Below are 26373 nucleotides of genomic sequence, written 5' to 3'. Positions count from 1 at the left end.
GCAGTTTCATGTTAAATACTTGATTGACGCTCTCATCGCTGAGGGACTGTGTACTACGGCGGCCAATGAAAAAACGTGAATGGCCTTGAGCAGAGCCAGTGTTTGATCTGTCCCTCCTGGGCAACTGAACCATGGCAGTGCAACATGGTGGTCTTTAAAGATGAGGACTCACTCCATATATTGATATAAACGGCTCATTCTAAAGTAACAAACACACAGTTCTTATTTTTAGGTGGTTATACACTGCCGGAAACACACTTTAAAACGTATGTTTACTTTAAAAAGTATCATTGAATGTATTAAAAACATGACTTACACGGTCCTATATACTTGGTGTACAAAAAATGACCTACGTGGCCTACAGTACACTAGTAACTTATAATGCAAATGATTCAATATACAGCATAACAAGATGAAAATAAAGGAGCTCTCCTTCGGTGCAGACAAATGTTCATAAATCAGACAAATTCTCAGTTGTAAGTTTTAGCTTAGGTTATTTCAAAAACTGACTCAGCACAAATTGCATCTCTATTTTTTATATATGTATATATATGTATATATATATATATATATATATATATATATACATATATGTAAAACTGTTTTATTCTAAATTAACTTAAAGGTTTACTAAGGTCATTAAAACATAAAAGACATGTTATTTTTGTTGTGTAAAACATGATCTGTTGACATGTTGAGTCTTTTTGAAGGTTTTTGATCCATAAATGTAAACAGTCTGAAAGAAAGCCCAATATCCACCACTTTAAACATGAACTGAAACTGCACTTTGAAACACTGAATGGACATACAAATCAAAAAGCTGCGTCAATTTCGGATATTTACAACACCCTAAACCCCTTTTTCATCATTTTAAAGAGTATTTATATCCCTTTTGTTCTGAGTTATTCTTGGTATTATCCTTTTTAGAACATCTTGATGAAGGAAGTTCAGAAAAAAATAGACTATGAACTGAGACATCAACAAAATATTTAATATATGATAATACATTAAATATCTGTCTGTTTTTTTTCTTTTTGCATATTGTGATACTACAGACGGCAAAATCACTGTTAATTATAACCAGGAGAAAACAAACAAGCATTGCATATTACTACTAAATTATGGGATCTGTTACATTAAGAAGTGAAAACTACAAACACTTCCTTTGGTATGAAGAGAGCTCTATCTTATCTCATCTCATCTCAAAGTGAGTCTGTCTGCAGAAAACGACATCATTCCACTAAGTATAGTTGACAGGACAGATGATCAGAGGGGCAGAGTTTTTACCATCCTGATTTGCACAGGGAGAGAAGAATGGGTGGAGTTTTCCAGTGAAGGAGCAGCCAGTATAGGTGTAGATGAGAGCTGCAGCATCAATATCATAAAAGGAGACCAGACCCTCATCGTAATCTACAAACACCCCCACCTTCTCTGGCTTCGACTTCAAAGAGAGAGGGACCAATGACCCAGTAAGAGAATGGGAGATAATTTCATCCCTCAAACCTATTGTCCAGTAACCATTCTGAGGGCTTGCAGTGAGTAACTGCTTTCTGTTGACTGACTCTCTGGCAACTCCCAAACCCCATTTAGTTTTCCCTTTCACCTGAACCTCAAAGTAAAATTTTCCTGAAGAAACAAACTGCTTCCCCAAGACACAGAGACCAAGAGAAAATCTCTTTGGGTTTTCTGGGAGATTCTTCCTCACAGCACCATCATGTACTTGTTTCCCATCTTCAGACAGGATGAGTCGGGGATGTGCTGTATCAGGATCAAGTGTGACGTCCACTGCATACTGCTGGACCGTCTTCAACTCAATGTTTGTGAGAAGCTTCTTCATCTCATTTTTTAACATCTCCACCAACTGATCAACAGCTGTCCCCACAGTCCCCTCATATGAAGGTGGACAGACTTTGACCTGTGTCCAGTTCTTGGTGGGTGGAGCAGCATCCAGGGATGGAAACTTCTGGACGAGGTTAAGGTGGTCTTCTAAGAGTAAGAGCTGCTCCAGCTCAGAGCTTCTCTTCTCCAGCTCAGAGATTTCCTGTTCCAGCTCTTTGATGAAGCCTTCAGCCTGTTTCTCTGTCATTCTGTGCTTTTCTTCAGTGGACTCAATAACTTTGGCCTGGTGTCTCTCAATAGCCTCCTTCAGCTTGGTGAAGACATGATTGCTGTTTGCTATCTCTCTGTCTGCATTTTTCCTGCTGACACTGACTGACTGTTGGAACTCTTGGATCTTGAGTCGTCTCTCCTCGATCATCTCCTGAATTTCAGCCTCTGTCTTTCCAAGCTTGGCCAGGTTTCTTTCATATTCTTCTTTTAGAGGAACAAAATCATGTGTCTTGTGATCCAAAACAGAGCAGAGCATGCACAGACACATCTGGTCGGTCTTACAGAACAGCTCTAGCAGTTTATCGTGCTTCGTACACATCCTGCCTTCCAGGTTCTCCACAGGGTGGATCAGCTGATGTCTTTTCAGGCCTGACGCTGTCAGATGAGGCTCCAGGTGAGTCTCACAGTAGGAGACCAGACACACCAGGCAGGACTTCAGGGCCTTCACTTTGGGTCCAGTGCAGACGTCACAGGGAACGTCTCCTGGTTCAGCAGCTTGTTGCTCTGAGCTGCTGGCTCTCTGTTGAGCTGACTCTCTGAAGTGAGAAACCATCTCAGAGACAAAAGTATTGACCTGCAGCTCAGGTCTTGTGTAGAAAATCTTATTACAGTTGGGACACTGATAGTGGACATTAAAATTCCAGTGTTCAGTGATGCAGTTCTTGCAGAAGTTGTGTCCACATGATGTGCTGACTGGATCAGTGAACACATCCAGACAGATGGAGCACAGAAACTGATTTTTAGACAGTGAACTGCTGGCAGCAGCCATATCTAAACAATGAGAGCAACAATGAAAGTGTGAAAAAGCAAAACTAGAATGACAGAATTCTTGATTATTTGTTTATGAAATATGAAAGTATAATGACTACAATGTTATGAGGTTTCTGCATAACATATAGCTACAGTGCACATAAGTAAAAGTTTCATTTAACAAATCTTGTTCTTAAATGAAAAGGTGACACACCCTGTGTGAGCACAGTGCAGGTATGTGGTAATGCTGGTTGTTTAAACACAGTAGATATGATCAGCTGTACTCACCAGTGTGCAGAGACTCTGCTGTGTATGTTGGAAAGACCCTGGGAGCTTAGTTCCCTATATTATATCTTCAAAGACAAACAGCAAGACGTGTCTCAACGTGTCGATTCTACCAACTTTCAGTTTTCTTTCAGGAGTTGGACGTTGAAGTCTTGTTGTTTTCCTGTCTTATAGCTCCGCCTTGTTTCAGCTCTATTGGAGCCAAGTACAGGAAGCTGTATACAGCCACCCTGTAATAATTGCAGACTTTTTTTTGAGTCATCTTTGTTTTGAAACACGATTCTGTAGCAGCTAATAGAGCATACATTGACAAACAGACAACAAATGAGGTCAGTCTATGAAATACAGGAGCATACTGTATTCTTTTTTTTTTTACACATTTTGACTTGTTATAGCAGGAAAAGCAATGAACTAACTAAACCTTGAACTAATGACTAAGGAGAAAGCTGGACCCGTGGCTGGACCAGTTGGGAACCACTGCTTTAAAATAATGAGGTCACACAGGTTTGAATGAATCCACAGGGTCAGAGATGTGTGACCATAAAAAAGAAGGATTTTTCTGACAAAAATTAACCAACAATATGCAAACTTAAAGCTAAAATGTCATGAACACTAAGATTTAGCAATAAACTAATAACTGATAATAACTGATAATAACAAGCACTTAGGCAGGAGAATTTAGGGAAGTGAGGTCAGGGCTGGGGCTGACCACAGGCGGCTGGGAATCGAAAAAGGGGAAAGCGGTCTGCAAACTAATCACGTGTGACTCCGCACACCAATGCAAAAAAACAAATCATGAGAAACACCACCTGCCATGAGGTGCTATGGATCATCCTGGTGAACAAACACAAGAAAAACACAAAGGTCAATATGTATAAAACTCACCCACATTCATTCACACATTCACCCACATTCAATTGACCAGTGCTACAAAACCCCAAACCTAAACCTAAGAATGCAAAATTACAAAATTAATACTAACAACACAGATCTATAAAGTACCACAATGAATTTAACATTTAATTCCAACTAAGGACAAAAGCAGTGTAATGGAAAATTAACAATATATATATATACATAACAGCCAATACTTGTGACTGAGGAGCCTGTCAAAGACCTGAACAGCCAAAACACCAAAGCAGCCACGACACAGGAGACAGAGCTGTGAGCCAAAAGAGCCAGAAACACTGAATGCCACAACAGCTGCAGATATTAGGGTGTGGTGTAGAGGGCTGCACTGGGACTGGGTCCCGCCAGGTCCCGCGGGGTCCAACGCAAATATTGCGGGAGCGGGCGGTTTGGACTTTGCTGCGGGCGGGAACAGGCGGCTAAAAAAAACCCACTGCGGGATCTTGGTGCACATGCATAAGCGTTTCCACTCTTTATTCATAAATGGACAAATATGCCCTGAACCAGCTTTCATACCAATTTGCCGCTTGCTCCACCTGTCTGTCTGTCTGTAAGCTTCATCTGTCATGAGACAAACATGAAAGAAGACGTGCAGTTTATTGTGTTTCACCGAGGACGAGCTGTCATTACGCGCGACAATTACACACATCTGCGCGCTCTTTATAACTCACTGTGTGAACCTATGCTGCATAATAAAGATTTGACCCCTCGTAATTTATAACCGTCCCCTCAGTAACTTCATCCTGGTGCCACACCCGACTTAACCTCAATCACTGTGTGATTATATAAAGGTAGAAAAATAAATAAATACAGAGGAGGAGAACAGAATATGAAACAGCCTTTATTTCATTAAAAACTAAATGAAAACAACAAAATAGGAGCGCTATTCCTGACCAGTGCATCAAAAGACATGCAGACCAGGGAAACGAAACAAACAACTCCATGAATCTCTTTATTAATATCCTATAAAATGACGTGTTTTCTCCTTCAGGATGGGAGAAGACACAGAATCATCGATCTCTATTATTGTGTGGGCATAAATTCTCAGAGTTTTGCGGGAGCAGGCAGGAGTGTAATACACACATTGCGGTTGCGAGCGGTAATGGTCAGAAATTCAGCGGGAGCGGACAGGAGCGGGTTGAAGAAAACAGTCCCGCGCAGGGCTCTAGTGTGTTGGTCCGGTGACACGCCACACACTAAACTGTGGCCTAAAAATAGGACCAAATGATGCCATTAATAGTTTCGGTAATCATTTTTTTTTAGGGTTGGTCTATTTCTTTGGGTGATTTAACACATAGATACCAATAAGCCAAGGCACAGCCTCACAAAAGACAGGAGGGTGTGAGCAGCAAAGGTCTGCGGCTCCATCACACTGCAGCAATAAAGCATAACAATAATCAGCTGTGATAATCAGCTGGGAGCCGTGTGACAGACAAGATGGAGAAAAGGCAGACAACACAACTACCTGTATGGATGAGGAGGGTGTCAAAAGTGTGCCACCATATCAGTCACGCTGTCGCCCACGCCAAACAAAGGCTCCACCGTGCCAGGCTGCAGCCACCACCACAGGGAGATCAGATGGAGAGGAAAGAGAGAGGTGGAGGCGTGGCCACCCACCTGGATATAAAGGTGCTCACAGGGCCGCCCAGCACTCAGTGTGCCATGCAGTGGCAGGGAGGGAGATAACTGATATGAATGTATAAATATCTTTGTCTCTGTTCTTCATAAGGATGTTGGTTTCATTTATGAGAGTCTTAACTATATCATATTAAGGTTTTAGAAGTGCAAGTTAATTTGAAGCCTTTTAAAATACACATTTTGACCCATGTCCTTTGTTGGGGACAGTGCCACTTGCTTCTTATCATTTTCAACCTTACTAATGGAAACAGAGCACAGCGTTACATGCTGGACTTTTAACCTTTATGTTTACATCAAAAAGTATCATTGGATGTATTAAAATCATGACTAACAAAGTCCTATCTAGATGCTTGGCTTAATAAAAATCAACGAGGCCTACAATACACTTGTTATTTATTATTGCTAATGATTCATTATACAGCATACGCAGACATACGGATAGACAGATAATATGGCTGTTGCTCTGACACAAGGATGTCATGTTTGAAATTTTACAAACTTCTTAATATGTTGAAGTGAGAAGTTCTTTTTTAACCATAGACATCCACCATTTAATAAATGTCACCTAGAAAAAGTTCCATTTGAAAAGACGTCATTATGTCATTATATTTGTCCTTTTTTGTTAAATAAAAACGGATGTTAAAATTGCCTGCTGTTTAATTTCAATTTTAGTCAGTTCTTTAAAATCACAGCAGATGTAGTTTGGGCAAACAGGCAGTTACACAAAAATAGAGATGAACTTACATATAAAGAATCCAAAACAACATAAGGTAACTCAGCTAAATAAACAAAGAACCACTTTAACACTTAGATTACACGACATTATACAAGATCAATAAAACCACTTGTTATCAAGTCATAGTGTTGCAGTAGAAAGGAGCAATGGGATGTGTAATAAAGGTCTCCACTATTAATCAAAATATTACCAAAATCTCATTATTGCCAAGTGCAATATTCAAACCACAGGAGCTGCAATTTTTGGATCAATGTAAAATGTGTCATAACATGCCATTAATAATGAAGTCATGTTTACAGAGATCCCTGAGCCTACAAATCATATTCCAGACATAAGGAAACATGCTTGTTTGGTACAGACACCCAAAAAATCACATTATCATTTTTATATCTTTTAATATATATTTTCAGTGAATATGAACTGCAAAAATGACCATTCCCATTAAAATTTTGACTCATATTACAATCACAATACCTGTGAAAATAATGTTTTTTCTTTTTGCATATTGTGATAATAAAGATGGCAAAATCACTGTTAATTATAACCAGAGGAAAACAAAAAAACACTGTATATTACTGCTAAATTATGGGATCTGTTACATTAAGAAGTGGAAACTGCAAAACTTTCCTTTGGTATTAAGAAAGTTCATCTCATCTCATCTCAGTCAGTCTTTTTGCGGAACATGACATGTCATTCCACTAAGTAGGGTTGACAGGACAGATGATCAGAGGGGCAGAGTTTTCACCATCCTGATTTGCACAGGGAAAAAAGAATGGGTGGAGATTTTCAGTGAAGGAGCAGTCACTATAGGTGTAGATGAGAGCTGCAGCATCAACATCATAAAAGGAGACCAGACCCTCATCATAATCTACAAACACCCCCACCTTCTCAGGCTTTGACTTCAAAGAGAGAGGGACCAAGGACTCAGTAACAGTATGGTAGATAATTTCATTCATCAAACCTACTGTCCAGTAACCATTGTTTGGGCTTGCAGTGATTGGCCCCTTTCTGTTGACTGACTCTCTGACAACTCCTAAATCCCATTTAGTTTTCCCTTTCACCTGAACCTCAAAGTAAAATCTTCCTGAAGAAACAAACTGCTTCCCCAATACACAGAGACCAAGAGAAAATCTCTTTGGGTTTTCTGGGAGATCCTTCCACACAGCACCATCATGTACTTGTTTCCCATCTTCAGACAGGATGAGTCGGGGATGTGCTGTATCAGGATCAAGTGTGACGTCCACTGCATACTGCTGGACCGTCTTCAACTCAATGTTTGTGAGAAGCTTCTTCATCTCATTTTTGAACATCTCCACCAACTGATCAACAGCTGTCCCCACAGTCCCCTCATATGAAGGTGGACAGACTTTGACCTGTGTCCAGTTCTTGGTGGGTGGAGCAGCATCCAGGGATGGAAACTTCTGGACGAGGTTGAGGTGGTCTTCTGAGCGTGAGAGCTGCTCCAGCTCAGAGCTTCTCTTCTCCAGCTCAGAGATTTCCTGTTCCAGCTCTTTGATGAAGCCTTCAGCCTGTTTCTCTGCCATTCTGTGCTTTTCTTCAGTGGACTCAATAACTTTGGCCTGGTTTCTCTCAATAGCCTCCTTCAGCTCGGTGAAGACGTGATTTTTGATTGCTATCTCTCTGTCTGCATTTTCTCTGCTGATATTGATTGAACGTTTGAACTCCTGAATCTTGAGTTGTCTCTCCTCGATCATCTGTTGAACTCCAGCCTCTGTCTTTCCAAGCTTGGCCAAGTTTCTTTCATATTCTTGTTTTAGAGGCACAACATCATGTGACTTGTGATCCAAAACTGTGCAGAGCATGCAGACACACATCTGGTCGGTCTTACAGAACAGCTCCAGAGGTTTATCGTGCTTCCTACACATCCTGCCTTCCAGGTTCTTCACAGGGTCGATCAGCTGATGTCTTTTCAGGCCTGATGCTGTCAGATGAGGCTCCAGGTGAGTCTCACAGTAGGAGACCAGACACACCAGGCAGGACTTCAGGGCCTTCACTTTGGGTCCAGTGCAGACGTCACAGGGAACGTCTCCTGGTTCAGCAGTTTGTTGCTCTGAGCTGCTGGCTCTCTGTTGAACTGACTCTCTGAAGTGAGAAACCATCTCAGAGACAAAAGTATTGACCTTCAGCTCAGGTCTTGTGTCGAAAATATTTTTACAGTTGGGACACTGATAGGGAACATTAATATTCCAGTGTGTAGTGATGCAATTCTTGCAGAAGTTGTGTCCACATGGTGTGCTGACTGGATCAGTGAACACATCCAGACAGATGGAGCACAGAAACTGATCTTCAGACAGTGAACTGCTGGCAGCAGCCATATCTAAACAATGAGAGCAATAATGAAAGTGTGAAAAAGCAAAACTAGAATTCTTGATTATTTGTTTACAAAATATGAAAGTATAATAACCTCAATGTTATGAGGTTTCTTTATGACATATAGCTACAGTGCACATAAGTAAAAGTTTCATTTAACAAGTCTTGTTCTTAAATGACAAAGGTGACACACCCTGTGTGAGCACAGTGCAGGTATGTGGTAATGCTGGTTGTTTAAACACAGTAAATATGATCAGCTGTACTCACCAGTGTGCAGAAACTCTGTTACGTAGTTTGGAAGTCCCCTGCAAACTTAGTTTACTGTAATATAACTTTAACAGCAAACAGTGAGACGTGTCTCAACCGTAGTACTCCGGTTAGTTTGCTCCTGCTACTCTCTGTTTCCTTTCAGGAGTCTGACGTTTAAACTCATGTCTTGCTTTTGCCCCGCCCCTTGTTTCAGCTTTGTTGTTGACATTTTTCTGTCTCCAGCTGAGCAACCTTTGGCATGACACACCTGTAACAGGTAGGATCCTACAATACCAGAATAGTGACACACATTGGTAAAGCGGTAAGTTGGTCACGTGCCCTCTAGTGGCGGGATAGCACGTTGCATATCCAACCAAGTCCAAAGTCAAGCAAACCTAAAAGCATAATCTGTCATAATCTACCGTAATAGGAGCATCGGTGACCTGTTTACAGGTAAATTTTAACAAATGGTCATTAATTGCTGTGTGATGAATGCCTGCTGTTTTAATAATGATATACTTTCAAGTGGCTCCACAACTCTCTGGATGGCTAACATGCTAAGCAAGTTTGCATGCTAAATTAAAAAAAAAAAAAGTTTCAAATGTGTTTATCTGCAAGAAATTACAGTCAAGCCTACTACATTACAACACCAACAACCCCATCAATGTAACAAAGCAAATATCTTAGTTACTGAATGTTTCAGTTATTGCAGCTTCATTGTTTGTGTAGTAAGTTATTTTTTTCACTGGAGAAGGCCACTGAGATTATTACCTGTAAGGTCAGTGGCATATAACTGCAGATGTTATTCTGTCTCATAAACTATAGTAATACTTCAGGACACTTGGAACAAACAGATTTTCATGTTCATTTCATTTATATAAATGCAGATATATTGTAATAAACCAAGTGAATATGGCTTTTAAAAAGAGTACTGTACTGTTCAAAAAGGAATACGGAAACAGTTTCTCAAGCTGTTCATACATTGAGTTGGTGGAGCCTATCGAACCTTGAACCTTTCAATTTGATGTGAATGCTATATGCTGACTAAGCTACACAGGCACTTGTATGTGATGCATGCAACAGTATCATAGCACATCAGTATATCATGTCTATCCATGCAGTTTGGCCAATAGCTTGATGTTAATGCATGTTTATCACTTAGTAGATTCTTAAAACAGTCGTCTACCATAATGTTACTCTCTACATTATGAAATGAACAAATTATAAGCATGACTTAATATGACCAAGAAAAAACAAGTAAAAACAAGGCAACTTACAAGCAAGTGCACATCAGACATACTGTAAGGTAATGCGCTCATGCCCCAGTAGAGGGCGCGTGAGACTTAACTTCAGCATTCCACAGGAGTCAATGGAAGTGTCATCACTCTGGTATTGTAGGGTCCTAGTCAGAGCGACAGATAAGAACAGAGTGGCGGCAGCCTTTGATGTCGCTGCCAGAGCGGTCACGTGGTTCATGTAAGCCTCAATAGTTCCAAACACAGTCTCCGCTGTCATGTTCTTCTATGGGACAGACAGCAGTGAGCTCGCTTTTGAATGGTAAATATTTAAATAAACCGTACACAGGTAGATTTACAACTCTTATTGAATTACTGTGTATACATCAATGTCAGTTACGAGTATTGAGTGGCTGGATGACAACTAAAAGCGTAATTAGACAAGTTTTTCTGTGTGTGTTTTTTTGGAGGAAAAGCTTTGTGTTAGCTTCATGGACTGCAGATAAATTAGCAACTAAACTGTAATCTGGTGCAATGCATCTTATGTAGCCACGAGAGATTAATGTAGGCTATTTGTGAATACTCCCAGACATTGGACAATGATGATAAATGATGGTTTTCAGTTAAACATTTTATGTATTTAAACGATGAATGTGACAATAAGAGAGATTGTGTGTCTGTGAGAGCAAGAAAAAATTAAAAGACAATGTATGAAGGCTCTTACATCACAGAAAATGATAAATTTGACATTAAGGAAGAACAGTTTTATTTAACAGAGATCATATTCCAGCATTAGGACAGCAGAACAAAGGTGGGGCTATGAAATGGTTAAAAAAAAGCCATATGAGATTTACTGCAGGCACAACTATGTACACAACTCTTCAAGTTGGGGTTGGACACACTGGAGGAGCTGGTGGAGAGATGCACACTGAAGATGCTCAAGGCCATCATGAATAACCCAGTTCATCCACTCCCTAACACCTTGATGGAACAAAAAAATAGTGGTGGACAGCTCCTCTCTCTTCGATGCAGGACAGAGAGATACAGAAGATCCTACATACCTACAGCCATCACGCTTAATTCTTTTGCAAATAATAAATGAGCTGACAGACAATTGAATAAAGTTGTTCTTACTGTTATTATTCTTATCTTATCTGCCATTCACATCTTTAGTGAAGGACCCAATGATGGTCTGAGATGCCTGGTTGAGGAATAGCAACAGTCAGCATTATAACAGCCCTGAGAGGTATTCCAGAGGTTCAACAAACTCTCAGTCTAACATTGAACTCTGAATATGGGAAACTGAGTATTCAGTTCTAGAACAGCTGATCTGAATTGGTTGAATAAACTCTGAATATGTTAACCTTTGTATGCCCCGATTCACCATAGCAACACCAGATAAACAAAGAGCAACTTATCTCACGCTAGTGGAACACAAGCTCCTTTTACACGCTTACAGAGAATATGAGCACATATTCTGTAAAAACAGTGACACTACTGTAGTACCTGGTAATAAGATTACTCTTCAAAGTGCCTGACAATGCAACCTCCTGCTAAGGGGCAAGAGAGACCCTTAAACCTTTAATATTTGATCAGTGTAGTGTTTGACCCTCTGACTTCCCCGAACAGGAACAATTTAAAAAAGAGGCATATCTGGTGTAAAAGTAAGTTGGCTTTATTACAAGGAAACTGATTTGCAGTGGGGGGAAAAAACACGTCATAAAACAACATAAACATGAACACTCCATACAGTATCTCCATTTGCACATAATGTTATGGCCAGATTGGCTGGATCCAATTTCCTGTCCATATTTAAAAATCTGATGTCTTGTGGAATAATCCATTGCAGAGTGAACCGGGCAATGTCATGGATAATCTACAGGCATCTTCATCTATTGCTAAAAAAATAAACTTTATGTACATGTTGTTAGTCCAGGAGTGTGGCAGATGATTTGTTTCACATAAAGATAGAGTTTTGTTTAATTGGAGTGTAGTGTACCCTTAAACAGGAGATGAATGTAGGTGCTAATGTAAAGGCAGCATAAATGCATATTAACTGCAACAACACCTTGTTATTATTACAGAGAATGAGGGAGAAATTGAGGCAGAATCTGAAAATGATAGGGAAGTACCAGGAGGCAGTATGCAGACAGAGGATGAAGGAGTGGTCAGCGGACTTCCAGAGGCCAGTCAGTCGGGGGCTGCCACTGAAGAAGCCACTTTGACAGGGGAAGGTGATCCAGGGACCAGTGTGCTAGGGACCAGTCATGACAGGGCGAGTGTGGAGGACCTAAGGAAGCAATTTAGGATGGAGACACTTGTAAGAAAGAGAGCAGAGAGGGCTCTTGCACAACAAAAGAAAATAAATTTGGGATTAAGAAATAAGTACAATTTAAAAAAAGTGACTCAGCAAAGGGTGGTCACTTTGTTCCCATCCCTGGAGCTGGAAAAGGCTTAGCTTTAGGAACAGCAAACCCTGCAAGAAGAAAACATGACACACATACACAAAAAGGAACAGCCACAAAATAATTTGCTGCTCATGTAATTTCTAGCTACCTCACTTGTGGAGTCTTTTGACAGCAGAAACTTCACAGGGCTCTTTCGGGATCACCTAACAGACACAATTTGAAATAATTAAACTCAACGTTCCATATAAACATGTAATATTTTTAAATCATAGGTAAATAATATCATTAATTCAGTGGTAACAGGTGTTGTGATATACTCCCGTAGTGTTTCAACCACTGTGCAGTGTTTTGGTCTTGTACGATTAAGTTTATGAATGTAACATTCAAAGACAAGCTGAAATAGCATTTTTAAGCTGTCTAGCCTCTATAGTGTGACTGTGACATAGTTCCAAGTTAAACATAATTTATGCCTTAAATGCTGACAGAAGTAATAGTCCTATTTTAGTCTGTCATCACATGGCATACATATAAACAGCAATTAAATTATAAGATAATAACACTCTTATGTAAACATAAAAACAATACACCGTACATAACGTTAGGTATTTGATAAAGGCTCAGGCAGAAGTATGTGTGCCTGTCCTACATTATCTTCTTATGGAACAGTTGAGAAAACTAATAAAAGCTAACACATCCTATTAACGTTACCCTTAGCTAACACCGTCAGGTTCGGATGATAAAATCTAAATAAAACCCGTTAGTAATCATCCCAACTATATGTGATTTGTCTGTGATTCATTAATCAAACAGGAACACCACAAATGTTAGGTGCTAAACGGTGGTAAACCTCCACAGCTGGCGACGTCAAGCTAACGAACTAGCAGGCAATGGCTGAAAAACGATCGTAATTCCTGACTCAAAAAAAAACAAAAAAAACAATTACATTGTGAACATACAAAAAAATCGTTATCTACATAATAAAAGACCTCCGATATAATAAACACACGTAATGACTTAAAATTGGTCAATATTTCATCACCTTACCTCAGGAGTTTCTCGTTGTGCGGCCATTGAAATAAATGGGGTCTGACTCCACGGGAGGAATGTTTGGAACTATAGAGGGCTCCATAACCCTGAAGTTCTGTCCGCCATGTTTTACAACGGAGTCCTATGGGAGTGTCGCCACTCTATCTATCGCTCTGGTCCTAGTAACAGGGAGCAAAGTACAGGAAGCGGTTCACAGTTCATGAAGGCATTTCAGTCATATTAAATTAAATGTTCCAGTTTGGCTTCTTACCTTCCCCAATTTAAACTCTGTTGTGAGAACAGTGCCAAAGTATTGTAAAATACTGCGATGGAAACAGACAACTATGGAGACACGTTAGCTAGCATCATTAGCATCACCGGAAACAAGCTACTGTAACTCTCCTTTTAGGTTCCTCTTAAAAACCGTTGTTAACTTTTCCTTGTTTGTTGTGAGGTCACAATATGACTGTCTTCACAGTTAACTTCAGGGTTTCTTTTCAAGACACTTGTCCATTCTCTGTTTTGCAGCAGTTTGACACTGACCACATTTATGTGCTATTTATTTATTTATTTATTTATTTATCGCATATTAACTTCACCTGTGTTTATCCGGTGGACCTCGCAGGGTGCAATACCACTTACCCACGTTTGACCCAAAGTTACCAGGGGGGCGCTGTTTTGCTCATTTGAGGAAAGTCAGGAAATGTGAAGAAGAGACTGTGTCTATTCACCTTATTTTTCACGGAAACGCAGCCAGCTTCCGTTTTTCTGTGCGACACTTTCGGTCCAGCACTCTTGACCACTGTGCAAATGGGAATCGCCTTGTTGTTTACTTTGTTTAGTTTAGCTATATATATGTATATATATATATATATATATATATATGTATATATATGTGTATATATATATATATATATATATATATGTATATATCACATTTTTCACGTCACTGTATCATCATTTAGACTAATCTGATGTTTGTAAAGTCTATAAACACAATGATTGAACAAACATTACTATTTCTGTGTGCAAGTTTAGTAATTAACATAGTTATTGTAGATTAGCTGGGCTAACCGTTAGCTGTTAGCCGTTAGCGGTGTCTGTAATAACTCAATAAATGGTCCGTGAAAAAATATTTTTTCCAGTGGATGTCTTAGTTACATGATTGCGCTAACTGGAGTAGTTTCATGTCGTATCTGACAACGGGAGGCTTTTAACAGATGACGTCCTGATGTTAGCTTTGCTGCTAGTGTTAGCTGTCCCTGTCAGCTGCAGCCACTGAGGCTTTCTAGATATCGTGATTTCCCAAAACTGAATAAATACCACACACAGCAACACAAAACTGCTTTGCTAGCTCAATCATGTTGTAGCGGCTGGATGGTTGATGCGTACATGCTGATTCGGGTGCTATCAGAGCCGATCCGCGCATCACTATGGCTTAATGATCAACTCAGTCAATAAAAACAACCCGTCCTGTGTTAGGAGTGTATGTCGCTGACAGAAAGAAAGAAAGAAAGAAAGAAAGAAAGATAGAAAAGCAGCGTACACCTCACATATTTATTTCTCACAGTTGAGCACACGTTTGGCTGGCATGCAGAAGCACCGTCTGTGTGTCTGTGTGTCTGTGTGTCGAGGGTGCGAGCCGCAGCTTCAGCTGCTCAGGTAGAGAGGCTGTGTAGCCCGGCGTGTTTTTGCGCTGATTCGGTTCTGCAGGTTCTCTGCTGGTACACTGGAGACGGGGATCAAGAAGTTTGTCTCACTCGGGATAGACTGTGCTTTTTTGGTTCATAGTTTTTGATTGACGTGCGATTTATTCACGTTTAGAGGGAATTATTTTTACCGGCAATTACCGGATAACGGAAACGTGGGCACAGTTATCTATATAAAATACACAGACTAACTAACTAACTAACTGATTGAAAACTGAAAAAAATTAGCTTGCACCATTAGCTCCGGTAAGAGAAAGCGGCTGACCGGAAGTCACGCACAAAAGCACGTAATTTGATCACTATTTACTTCCGTGTTTGAAAATAAGGTGGATTGATGTTTAACATATTTTTGAAATGCTGTGTGGAACTAAGGTCAGTAAAACATAAAAGACATGCTATTTTTGTTGTGTAAAACATGATCTGTCAAAATTTTGAATCTTTTTGAAGGTTTTTGATCCATAAATGCAAATAGTCTGAAAGAAAGCCCAATATCCACCATGTTAAACATAAACTGAAACTGCACTTTGAAACACTAAAATAACTTACAAATCAAAAAGCTACATCACTTATGGATATTTACAACACCTTAAAACCCTTTTTCCTAATTTCAAAGAGTATATGTACCCCTTTTGTTCTGAGTTATTCTTGGTATTATCCTTTTTAAGACGACTTAATAAAGGAAGTTCAGGAAAAAAACATACTATGAACTAAGACGACCACATATTTAATGTATGATAATATGACAGATAAAATTCTTAAATCTTATTTAAATGACAATGAAAACTATTTGAAAAGCGGGGAAGTCTTGCTTGCCTTGGTTTCTTACAAAAAAGGAAACAGTAGCAAATAATAAGTATTGAAAAAAATCTAATAGAATCATTGCTCTCCTTCTTTATTCATACTTTATTTCACACAGATTCAACTCTGGTTCTTCCCATTGGTTTGATCCGCCACACAGAGGCACAATAATCCCACTTTTCTAACTCATAAATATTTTCTATTAATCAAACACCCTAGGAATGAGAGATGCAGCATGTATAACAGATATCTAGAGACACACATGTATTCACCATGGCAGACATATGCACAGAGAGATAACACTGTTGATGCTCTGTCACCAAAAAAAGTTGCATTTGAAAAAATGTCATTATCTATGTTCTTTTTAAATAAAAACTGATGTTAAAACTGGACAACTGATAGAACACGTGGGCTAAAGGCATGAAGGTCACCTGCTGTTTAATTTCAATTTAATCAGTTCTTTAAAATCACAGCAGATGTAGTTTGGGCAAACAGGCAGTTACACAAACATAGAGATGAACTTACATAAAAAGTATGCTACACAAAATAAGGTAACTCCCAAGCTAGGTCTGATGTAATGTTTTGACGTTTCAAGACAGGTTTAAAACTTAAACCGCTTGTTATCAAATCATAGTGTTACAGTAGAAAGTAGGAATGGGATGTTTATTAAAGGACTCCACAATTAACCAAAATACACTGCTCAAGAAAATTAATTAAGGGAACACTTACATCAAACACCAGATCTGCAACTGCATGAATTTCCATCCATATGAAGAAAGCTCATTTCACCTCATCTCAAAGTCAGTCTTTTTGCGGAACATGACATGTCATTCCACTAAGTAGGGTTCACAGGACAGATGATCAGAGGGGCAGAGTTTTTACCACCCTGATTTGCACAGGGAAGAAAGACTGGGTGGAGTTTTTCAGTGAAGGAGCAGTCAATATGGGCATCTATAAGAGCTGCAGCATCAACGTCATAAAAGGAGACCAGACCCTCGTCATAATCTACAAACACCCCCACCTTCTCAGGCTTCGATGTCAGAAAGAGAGGGACGAAGGTCTCAGTAAAAGAATGATAGAAATTTCCTTTCCTCGAATGTATTGTCCAGTAACCATTCTTAGGGCTTACACTGAGTAGCCCCTTTCTGTTGACTGACTCTGCAACAACTCCTAAACCCCAATCAGGCTTTCCTTTCACCTGAACCTCGAAGTAAAATCTTCCTGAAGAAACAAACTGCTTCCCCAAGACACAGAGACCGTGAGAAAATCTCTCTGGGTGATGTCGGAGATTCTTCCACACAGTACCATCACGTACTTGTTTCCCATCTTTAGACAGGATGAGTCGGGGATTTGCTGTATCAGGATCAAGTGTGACATCCACTGCATACTGCTGGACTGTCTTCAGCTCAGACTCCTTGAGAAACTTCTTGACCTGTTTTTTGACCATCTTAACCAACTGAGCAACAGTTGTCCCCACAGTCCCCTCATATGAAGGGGAATAGACTCTGACCTCTGTCCAGTTCTTGGTGGGTGGAGCAGCATCCAGGGATGAAAAGCTCTGGAGGAAGTCAAGGTGGTCTTCTAAGAGTAAGAGCTGCTCCAGCTCAGAGCTTCTCTTCTCCAGCTCAGAGATTTCCTGTTCCATCTCTTTGATGGCACCTTCAGCCTGTTTCTCTGTCATTCTGTGCTTTTCTTCAGCTGTCTTAATAAGTTTGGCCTGGTGTCTCTCAATAGCCTCCTTCAGCTTGGTGAAGACATGATTTCTGATTGCTATCTCTCTGTCTGCAATTTCCCTGCTGATGTTGACTGAATCTTTGAACTCTTGGATCTTAAACTGTCGCATCTTGATCATCTGCTGAATTGTAGTCCTTGTCTTTCCAAGCTTGGCCATGTTTCTTTCATATTGTTCTTTAAGAGGCACAACATCATGTGACTTGTGATCCAAAACAGAGCAGAGCATGCAGACACACCTCTGGTCGGTCTTACAGAACAGCTCCAGAGGTTTGTTGTGCTTCGTACACATCCTGCCTTCCAGGTTCTCCACAGGGTCGATCAGCTGATGTCTTTTCAGGCCTGACGCTGTCAGATGAGGCTCCAGGTGAGTCTCACAATAGGAGACCAGACACACCAGGCAGGACTTCAGGGCCTTCACTCTGGGTCCAGTGCAGACGTCACAGGGAACGTCTCCTGGTTCAGCAGCTTGTTGCTCTGAGCTGCTGGCTCTCTGTTGAACTGACTGTCTGAAGTGAGAAACCATCTCAGAGACAAAAGTATTGACCTGCAGCTCAGGTCTTGTGTCGAAAACCTTATTACAGTTGGGACACTGATAGGGGACATTAATATTCCAGTGTTCAGTGATGCAGTTCTTGCAGAAGTTGTGTCCACATGGTGTGCTGACTGGATCAGTGAACACATCCAGACAGATGGAGCACAGAAACTGATCTTCAGACAGTGAACTGCTGGCAGCAGCCATATCTAAACAATGAGAGCAATGAAAGTGTGAAAAAGCAAAACTAGAATGACAGAATCCTTGATTATCTGTTTGAAAATATCAAAGTAGGATTACTACAATGTTATGAGTCTTCTTTATAAGATATAGCTACAGTGCACATAGATAAAAGTCTCATTTAACAAGTCTTGTTCTTAAATGAAAAGGTGACACACGCTGTGTGAGCACAGTGCACGTATGTGGTAATGCTGGTTGTTTAAACACAGTAGATATGATCAGCTGTACTCACCAGTGTGCAGAAACTCTGTCGTGTAGCTTAGAAAGATGCTGGGAGCTTAGTTTACTTATTCTTTCTTTAATGAGACACGGCAAGATGTGTCTTGACTGCAGCGCTCCTGTCGATTCTACCAACTTTCAGTTTCCTTGAAGGAGTCGGACTTTGAAGTCTTGTTGTTTTCCTGTCTTATAGCTCCGCCTTGTTTCAGCTCTATTGGAGCAAAGTACAGGAAGCTGTATAGAGCCACCCTGTAATTATTGCAGACTTTTTTTGAGTCATCTTTGTTTTGAAACACGATTCTGTAGCAGCTAATAGAGCATACATTGACAAACAGACAACAAATGAGGTCAGTCTATGAAATACAGGAGCATACTGTATTCTTTTTTACACATTTTGACTTGTTATAGCAGGAAAAACAAAGCACTGGTGTCATCATTAACAACAAAGACAGCTCAGTTTATTCACGTGTCTCAGTAAGCCATGTGCAGGAAGTGCTGTTTCCTGTTGTAGAGTGAGTGACTAACAGAGAGCTACTTGACAGAGACAGCAAAGTAGCATGACGACACGGCATAAAGCAAGTATGATGCTGAATATATATCAAACTGTGTGGACCTTGAACTAATCAGGAAAGAGAAAGCTGGACCCGTGGCTGGACCAGTTGGGAACCACTGCTTTAAAATAATGAGGTCACACAGGTTTGAATGAATCCACAGGGTCAGAGATGAGTTACCATAAAAAGAAGGATTTTTTTTGACAAAAATTAACCAACAATATGCAAACTTAAAGCTAAAATGTCATGAACACTAAGATTTAGCAATAAACTAACAACTTATAATGACTGATAATAACAAGCACTTAGGCAGGAGAATTTAGGGAAGTGAGATCAGAGCTGGGGCTGACCACAGGCGGCTGGGAATCAAAAAAGGGGGAAGGGGTCCGCGAACTAACCACCTGTGACTCTGCACACCAATGCAAAAAAAACAAATCATGAGAAACACCACCAGGTGATTGGACTGCCACCCTACGCTCAAAGCAAAGGAGGGTGATTGAAACCCTGCCATGAGGTGCTATGGATCATCCTGGTGAACAAACACAAGAAAAACACAAAGGTCAATATGTATAAAACTCACCCACATTCATTCACACATTCACTCACACTCAATTGACCAGTGCTACAAACCCCAAACCTTAATCTAAATATACAAAATTACAATGAATTTTACATTTAATTCCGAATAAGGCCAAAAGCAGTGTAATGGAAATATATATATATATATATATATATATGTCTGAAACACTTAAACTGACACCTTCACAAACTGCTGCCTGCTAGACAAATAACTTTTCAGCCAGTTTAGCACAACCCCCCTGATGCCGTACCTTTCCAACTTTTTGATTAATATGCCATGGTGTATGGTGTCAAATGCTTTTTTTAAATCTATGAATAACCCAACTGCATACTGTTTATTGTCTATGGAGTTTGTGATGTCCTCTATTGAATCAGTTAATGCTAGTGATGTAGATCTATTTGCCCTGAATCCATACTGACTGTCACTGAGTAAGTTATGCTTGTCTATGAATTTTTCCAGACGATTATTGAAGAGTTTTTCGAGTATTTTGGAAAGTTGAGGGAGTAGCGAAACAGGTCTGTAGTTTGTGAAGTGGTGACTGCTGCCAGATTTGTACAGAGGTATGACTTTGGCTATTTTCATTTTGTTTGGAAATGTACCGGTTTGAAATGATAAGTTACAGATATGTGTGAATGGTTTTGAAATCCCCCCAATGACCTTCTTGATCACCGTCATATCAATATCATTATAGTCTGCAGACCTTTTATTCTTACATTTTTTCACAGTATCTTCAATTTCTCTTTCATCCACAGCAGTGAGGAACATTGAGGAAGGATTTCTTTTTATCCATTTTTCAACATCAATATCAGACGGCCCATGATCAGGGATTGTCTTTGCAAGTTCAGGTCCGACATTTACAAAGAAATTATTAAAACTGTTAGCCACAGCCTCCATGTTATATTCTTCTTTTCCATTGTCAACAAAGTACATTGGATAGTTATTTTGTCGAGACCCATTTTTTATAACGCTGTTCAGTATTTTCCATATTTCTTTAATATTGGTTTTACTATTTTCTAATAATGTCTTATAATACTCTTTTTTATTAGTCCTTATGATATTAGTCAACTTTTGTATTTTTTATTTCTATTTTCAGCTTCTTTGGTTCTTACCCTAATAAACTCCTTGTAAAGTACATTTTTCTTCTTGCAGGCATTTTGTAGACCCTTTGTTATCCATGGGCATTCTGTATATTTCTGTTTTCTGCTGTATTGTTTTATTGGACAGTTTTTGTTGTATAAAGATGTGAATATTCGGAGGAATTCCTCATATGCACTGTCGGTGTCATTATTTTGACATACTGAGTCCCAATTCTGTGCCAGTAAGTCATTTTTAAAAGCATATATTGTTTCTTCTGATCTTATCCTACTGTACTGTTGTTTCTTGTTTGTCTTTGTATTGTTCTTATAGTTCTTGTCGTATACTGTAAAGACTGGTAGGTGGTCACTTATATCATTTATTAGTAGTCTGCTTACTGTATTGTTGTCTAGGACATTGGTGAATATATTATCAATAAGAGTGGCACAATGTGATGTGATCCTGCTGGGTCTTGTCATTTTTGGATATAGGCACAAGCTGTACATTGTGTTAATAAATTCATCTGTCATTCTGTGTCCATTCGGATTTAACAGGTCAATATTAAGATCTCCGCAAATGAAAATCATTTTATGGGTCTTTTTAGAAAATGTCTCACTCATCCATTCATGAAACACATCAATGCTGGAACCTGGTGATCTATATATGCAACTTATTATCACATTATTATTTTTTTCCTTACAGATTTCAACTGTAATGCATTCAAGTATGTTATCAACCACAGTCGTCATGCTGTCCAACACCTTGTATTTCAAATTTTTGTCCACATACATGGCCACACCACCTCCACCTTTATTTTTTCTATTCATGTACCTCATTTCATAACCGTGCAACTCAAAGTTATTGTCTTTATCTTCTGTTATCCAGGTTTCAGTTATAGCAATGATGTTGAACGGCTGTGAAAACTCAATTAAGTATTCCTTGATGTAGTTGAAGTTTGCATACAGACTTCTGCTACTGAAATGAATGATGGATAGTTTGCCGTCTGCCTGAATACTCTGGTTGTACTGTTCATCAGTGTAGTAGTTGCAGTTATTGTTGATAAGGAGAAAAAGTTATTGTCTGGGTCTATTTCATGCTCCAAGTCTTGTGTGTTATAGTCAGTGTATTCACTGACTGAGTTTTGAGATCCAGTTGGTCATATTCCTTGATGGTCTGAGTTAGCATGCAGTTCTTGTTTCCAGTTGTTGTTGGATGGTTGCTCTCAGTGTGTGCCATGATTGTGTATGGTTGCTATTACCTCTTTGCCGAACAGTTCATGATGTCATTGAAAAGCCTCCAGGTCCTCCATCTTCCTGATGACCAAAACTTTGGCCTGCTCTGGTATTCCATTTAGCTTAATGAAAATCTTGCAGTTTGCTGTCCAGGTATTTTGGATTTTTCTCTGTTTTTTCAGGTAGCGTGCTTTTCTGGCAATGTCGGCGTTATGCTTTGTTAAGTGCTCGCTTATGAAGACGTTTGATCCTTTCAATTTCCTTCCCTTTTTCAGTAGTGCAGTCTTGTGTTTTCTGTTTGCAAATCTCATTATTACGGCTGGTGCAGTGTTGTCATTTCTCCGGGGCAGAGGGTGGCACGCCTCTACGTTGTTCAAATCCACTTCAATCCCCTTCGAGTGGAGGAAGGCAGCCACCTGTTGCTCTGCCGACCTGTCATCATGCTCACCGGGCTCCCCCTGCTGTCAGTGGTCACCGCCCGGGCGTATGACCTTGGTTTGATGCGGAGCCCGGTGACAATCACGTCATTGATCCTGGAGTACTGCTCCAGCTCTGACACTCGGCTCTCCAGGTCCGCCAGTGAACTGAGATGACCACAAAATATTTAACGTATGATAATATGACAAATACAATTGTTAAATCTTATTTAAATGAAAATGAAAGTTATTTGAAAAGCAGGGAAGTCTTGCTTGCCTTGGTTTCTTACAAAAAACAAACATCCATACACACATTATTTTTTCATTTAAAGAAAGCAGTAAAAAAAAAATAGATATAAAAGTATAGAAAAAAATCTAACAGAATCAGTGCTCTCCTTTTTCATTCATACTTCATTTCACACAGATTCAACTCTGGTTCTTCCCATTGGTTTGATCCGCCACACAGAGGCACAATAATCCCACTTTTCTAACTCATAAATATTTTCTATTAATCAAACACCCTAGGAATGAGAGATTCAGCATGTAAACAGATAGAGAAAACACACATGTATTCACCATGGCAGACATATGCACAGACAGATAACACTGTTGATGCTCTGTCATCAAAAAAGTTGCATTTGAAAAAAATGTCATTATATATGTTCTTTTTTAAAATAAAAACTGGTGTTAAAACTGGACACCTGATAGAACACATAGGCTAAAGGCATGAAGGTCACCTGCTGTTTAATTTCAATTTTAATCAGTTCTTTAAAATCACAGCAGATGTAGTTTGGGCAAACAAGCAGTTACACAAACATAGAGATGAACTTACAAAAAAAGTATGCTACACAAATAAGGTAACTCCCAAGCTAGGTCTGATGTAATGTTTTGACGTTTCAAGAAGGTATAGCACTTAAACCACTTGTTATCAAATCATAGTGTTACAGTAGAAAGTAGGAATGGGATGTTTATTGAAGGTCTCTACAATTAACCAAAATACACTGCTCAAGAAAATTAATTAAGGGAACACTTATATCAAACATCAGATCTGCAACTGCATGAATTTCCGTCCATATTAAGAACGTTCCTGTCACCTCATCTCAAAGTCAGTCTTTTTGCGGAACATGACATGTCATTCCACTGAGTAGGGTTGACAGGACAGATGATCAGAGGGGCAGAGTTTTTACCACCCTGATTTGCACAGGGAAGAAAGACTGGGTGGAGTTTTTCAGTGAAGGAGCAGTCAATATGGGCATCTATAAGAGCTGCAGCATCAACGTCATAAAAGGAGACCAGACCCTCGTCATAATCTACAAACACCCCCACCTTCTCAGGCTTTGATGTCAGAAAGAGAGGGACGAAGGTCTCAGTAAAAGAATGATAGAAATTTCCTTTCCTCGAATGTATCGTCCAGTAACCATTGTTTGGGCTTGCAGTGATTGGCCCCTTTCTGTTGACTGACTCTGCAGCAACTCCTAAACCCCAATCAGGCTTTCCTTTCACCTGAACCTCAAAGTAAAATCTTCCTGAAGAAACAAACTGCTTCCCCAAGACACAGACACCGTGAGAAAATCTCTTTGGGTTATGTAGGAGATCCTTCCACACAGTACCATCACGTACTTGTTTCCCATCTTTAGACAGGATGAGTCTAGGATTTGCTGTATCAGGATCAAGTGTGACATCCACTGCATACTGCTGGACTGTCTTCAGCTCAGACTCCTTGAGAAACTTATTGACCTGTTTTTTGAGCATCTCCACCAACTGATCAACAGTTGTCCCCACAGTCCCCTCATATGAAGGTGGAAAGACTTTGACCTTTGTCCAGTTCTTGGTGGGTGGAGCAGCATCCAGGGATGAAAAGCTCTGGAGGAAGTCAAGGTGGTCTTCTAAGAGTAAGAGCTGCTCCAGCTCAGAGCTTCTCTTCTTCAGCTCAGAGATTTCCTGTTCCATCTCTTTGATGACACCTTCAGCCTGTTTCTCTGTCATTCTGTGCTTTTCTTCAGTTGACTCAATAAGTTTGGCCTGGTGTCTCTCAATAGCCTCCTTCAGCTTGGCAAAGACATGATTTGTGTTTGCTATCTCTCTGTCTGCAATTGCCCTGCTGATGCTGACTGAATCTTTGAACTCTTGGATCTTAAATTGTCTTGTCTTGATCATTTGCTGAATTGTAGCCCTCGTCTTACCCAGCTTGGCCAGGTTTCTTTCATATTGTTCTTTCACAGGTGCAACATCATGTGACTTGTGATCCAAAACAGAGCAGAGCATGCAGAGACACATCTGGTCGGTCTTACAGAACAGCTCAAGCAGTTTATCGTGCTTCGGACACATCCTGCCTTCCAGGTTCTCCACAGGGTCGATCAGCTGATGTCTTTTCAGGCCTGACGCCGTCAGATGAGGCTCCAGGTGAGTCTCACAGTAGGAGACCAGACACACCAGGCAGGACTTCAGGGCCTTCACTTTGGGTCCAGTGCACACGTCACAGGGAACGTCTCCTCAGCAGCTTGTTGCTCTGAGCTGCTGGCTCTCTGTTGAGCTGACTGTTTGAAGTGAGAAACCATCTCAGAGACAAAAGTATTGACCTGCAGCTCAGGTCTTGTGTCGAAACCCTTATTACAGTTGGGACACTGATAGTGGGCATTAAAATTCCAGTGTGTAGTGATGCAGTTCTTGCAGAAGTTGTGTCCACATGGTGTGCTGACTGGATCAGTGAACACATCCAGACAGATGGAGCACAGAAACTGATCTTCAGACAGTGAACTGCTGGCAGCAGCCATATCTAAACAATGACAACAATGAAAGTGTGAAAAAGGAGATCTAGAATGACAGAATTCTTGATTATCTGTTTGAAAATATCAGAGTATGAATACTACAATGTTATGAGGTTTCTTTATAACATATAGCTACAGTGCACATAAGTAAAAGTTTCATTTAACAAGTCTTGTTCTTAAATGAAAAAGGTGACACACCCTGTGTGAGCACAGTGCACGTATGTGGTAATACTGGTTGTTTAAACACAGTAGATATGATCAGCTGTACTCACCAGTGTGCAGAGACTCTGGGAGCTTAGTTCCCTATATTCTATCTTCAAAGACAAACAGCAAGACGTGTCTCAACTACAGTTCTCCTGTCGATTCTACCAACTTTCAGTTTCCTTGAAGGAGTCGGACTTTGAAGTCTTGTTGTTTTCCTGTCTTATAGCTCCGCCTTGTTTCAGCTCTATTGGAGCCAAGTACAGGAAGCTGTATACAGCCACCCTGTGATTATTGCAGACTTTTTTTGAGTCATCTTTGTTTTGAAACATGATTCTGTAGCAGCTAATAGAGCATACATTGACAGACAGACAACAAATGAGGTCAGTCTATGAAATACAGGAGCATATTGTATTCTTTTTTACACATTTTGACTTGTTATAGCAGGAAAAGCAAAGTGCTGATGTCATCATTAACAACAAAGACAGCTCAGTTTATTCACGTGTCTCAGTAAGCCATGTGCAGGAAGTGCTGTTTCCTGTTGTAGAGTGAGTGACAAACAGACAGGTACTTGACAGAGACAGCAAACTAGCTTGACGACACGGCCAAAAGCAAGTATGATGCTGAATATATTAAACTGTGT

General features: G+C 40.0%; 3 protein-coding genes across 6 annotated transcripts in view; all 3 read right to left on the bottom strand.

Moving 5' to 3' along the window:
- Window positions 1–1058: 1058 nt before the first annotated feature.
- LOC125901191 (E3 ubiquitin-protein ligase TRIM21-like) overlaps window positions 1059–26373 on the bottom strand; it is a 47920-nt gene continuing 22605 nt past the window's right edge. Inside the window, exons 1-2 of one of the 2 annotated variants that reach the window (XM_049596726.1) lie at window positions 3148–3551; window positions 1059–2880 (exon numbers count right to left, since the gene is read on the bottom strand). In XM_049596726.1, the coding sequence (XP_049452683.1) occupies window positions 1241–2878 (1638 nt within the window). In that variant the 5' untranslated portion in view covers window positions 2879–2880; window positions 3148–3551 and the 3' untranslated portion in view covers window positions 1059–1240. Of the gene's footprint in view, window positions 2881–3147; window positions 3552–26373 lie in introns of those variants that run through there. The other variant, XM_049596728.1, reaches the window with a different exon arrangement.
- Window positions 6068–9375, bottom strand: LOC125901189 (E3 ubiquitin-protein ligase TRIM39-like). The gene is made up of 2 exons (XM_049596721.1): window positions 9026–9375; window positions 6068–8765 (listed from the first exon to the last, which is right to left on the bottom strand). The coding sequence occupies exon 2, from the start codon at window positions 8761–8763 to the stop codon at window positions 7126–7128; it is 1638 nt and encodes a 545-aa protein (XP_049452678.1). The 5' UTR covers window positions 8764–8765; window positions 9026–9375; the 3' UTR covers window positions 6068–7125.
- LOC125901188 (E3 ubiquitin-protein ligase TRIM11-like) lies at window positions 13650–26033 on the bottom strand. 3 transcript variants are annotated; one of them, XR_007450948.1, is made up of 3 exons: window positions 18922–19683; window positions 16913–18658; window positions 13650–13855 (listed from the first exon to the last, which is right to left on the bottom strand). XR_007450948.1 is itself a non-coding variant. In XM_049596720.1 (2 exons), the coding sequence occupies exon 2, from the start codon at window positions 18654–18656 to the stop codon at window positions 17019–17021; it is 1638 nt and encodes a 545-aa protein (XP_049452677.1). In that variant the 5' UTR covers window positions 18657–18658; window positions 25802–26033; the 3' UTR covers window positions 16105–17018. The 3 variants fall into 3 exon arrangements, 2 of the variants coding, with proteins under 2 accessions (XP_049452677.1, XP_049452675.1); XM_049596720.1 differs by lacking the exons at window positions 13650–13855; window positions 18922–19683 and adding an exon at window positions 25802–26033 and having other exon boundaries at window positions 16105–18658; XM_049596718.1 differs by lacking the exon at window positions 13650–13855 and having other exon boundaries at window positions 16105–18658.

The sequence above is a fragment of the Epinephelus fuscoguttatus genome, linkage group LG14 (assembly GCF_011397635.1).
Source record: "Epinephelus fuscoguttatus linkage group LG14, E.fuscoguttatus.final_Chr_v1".
NCBI lineage: Eukaryota > Metazoa > Chordata > Actinopteri > Perciformes > Serranidae > Epinephelus > Epinephelus fuscoguttatus.
The sequence above is the reverse complement of the archived record's forward strand: the minus strand, read 5'-3'. Positions and strand labels throughout refer to the sequence as shown.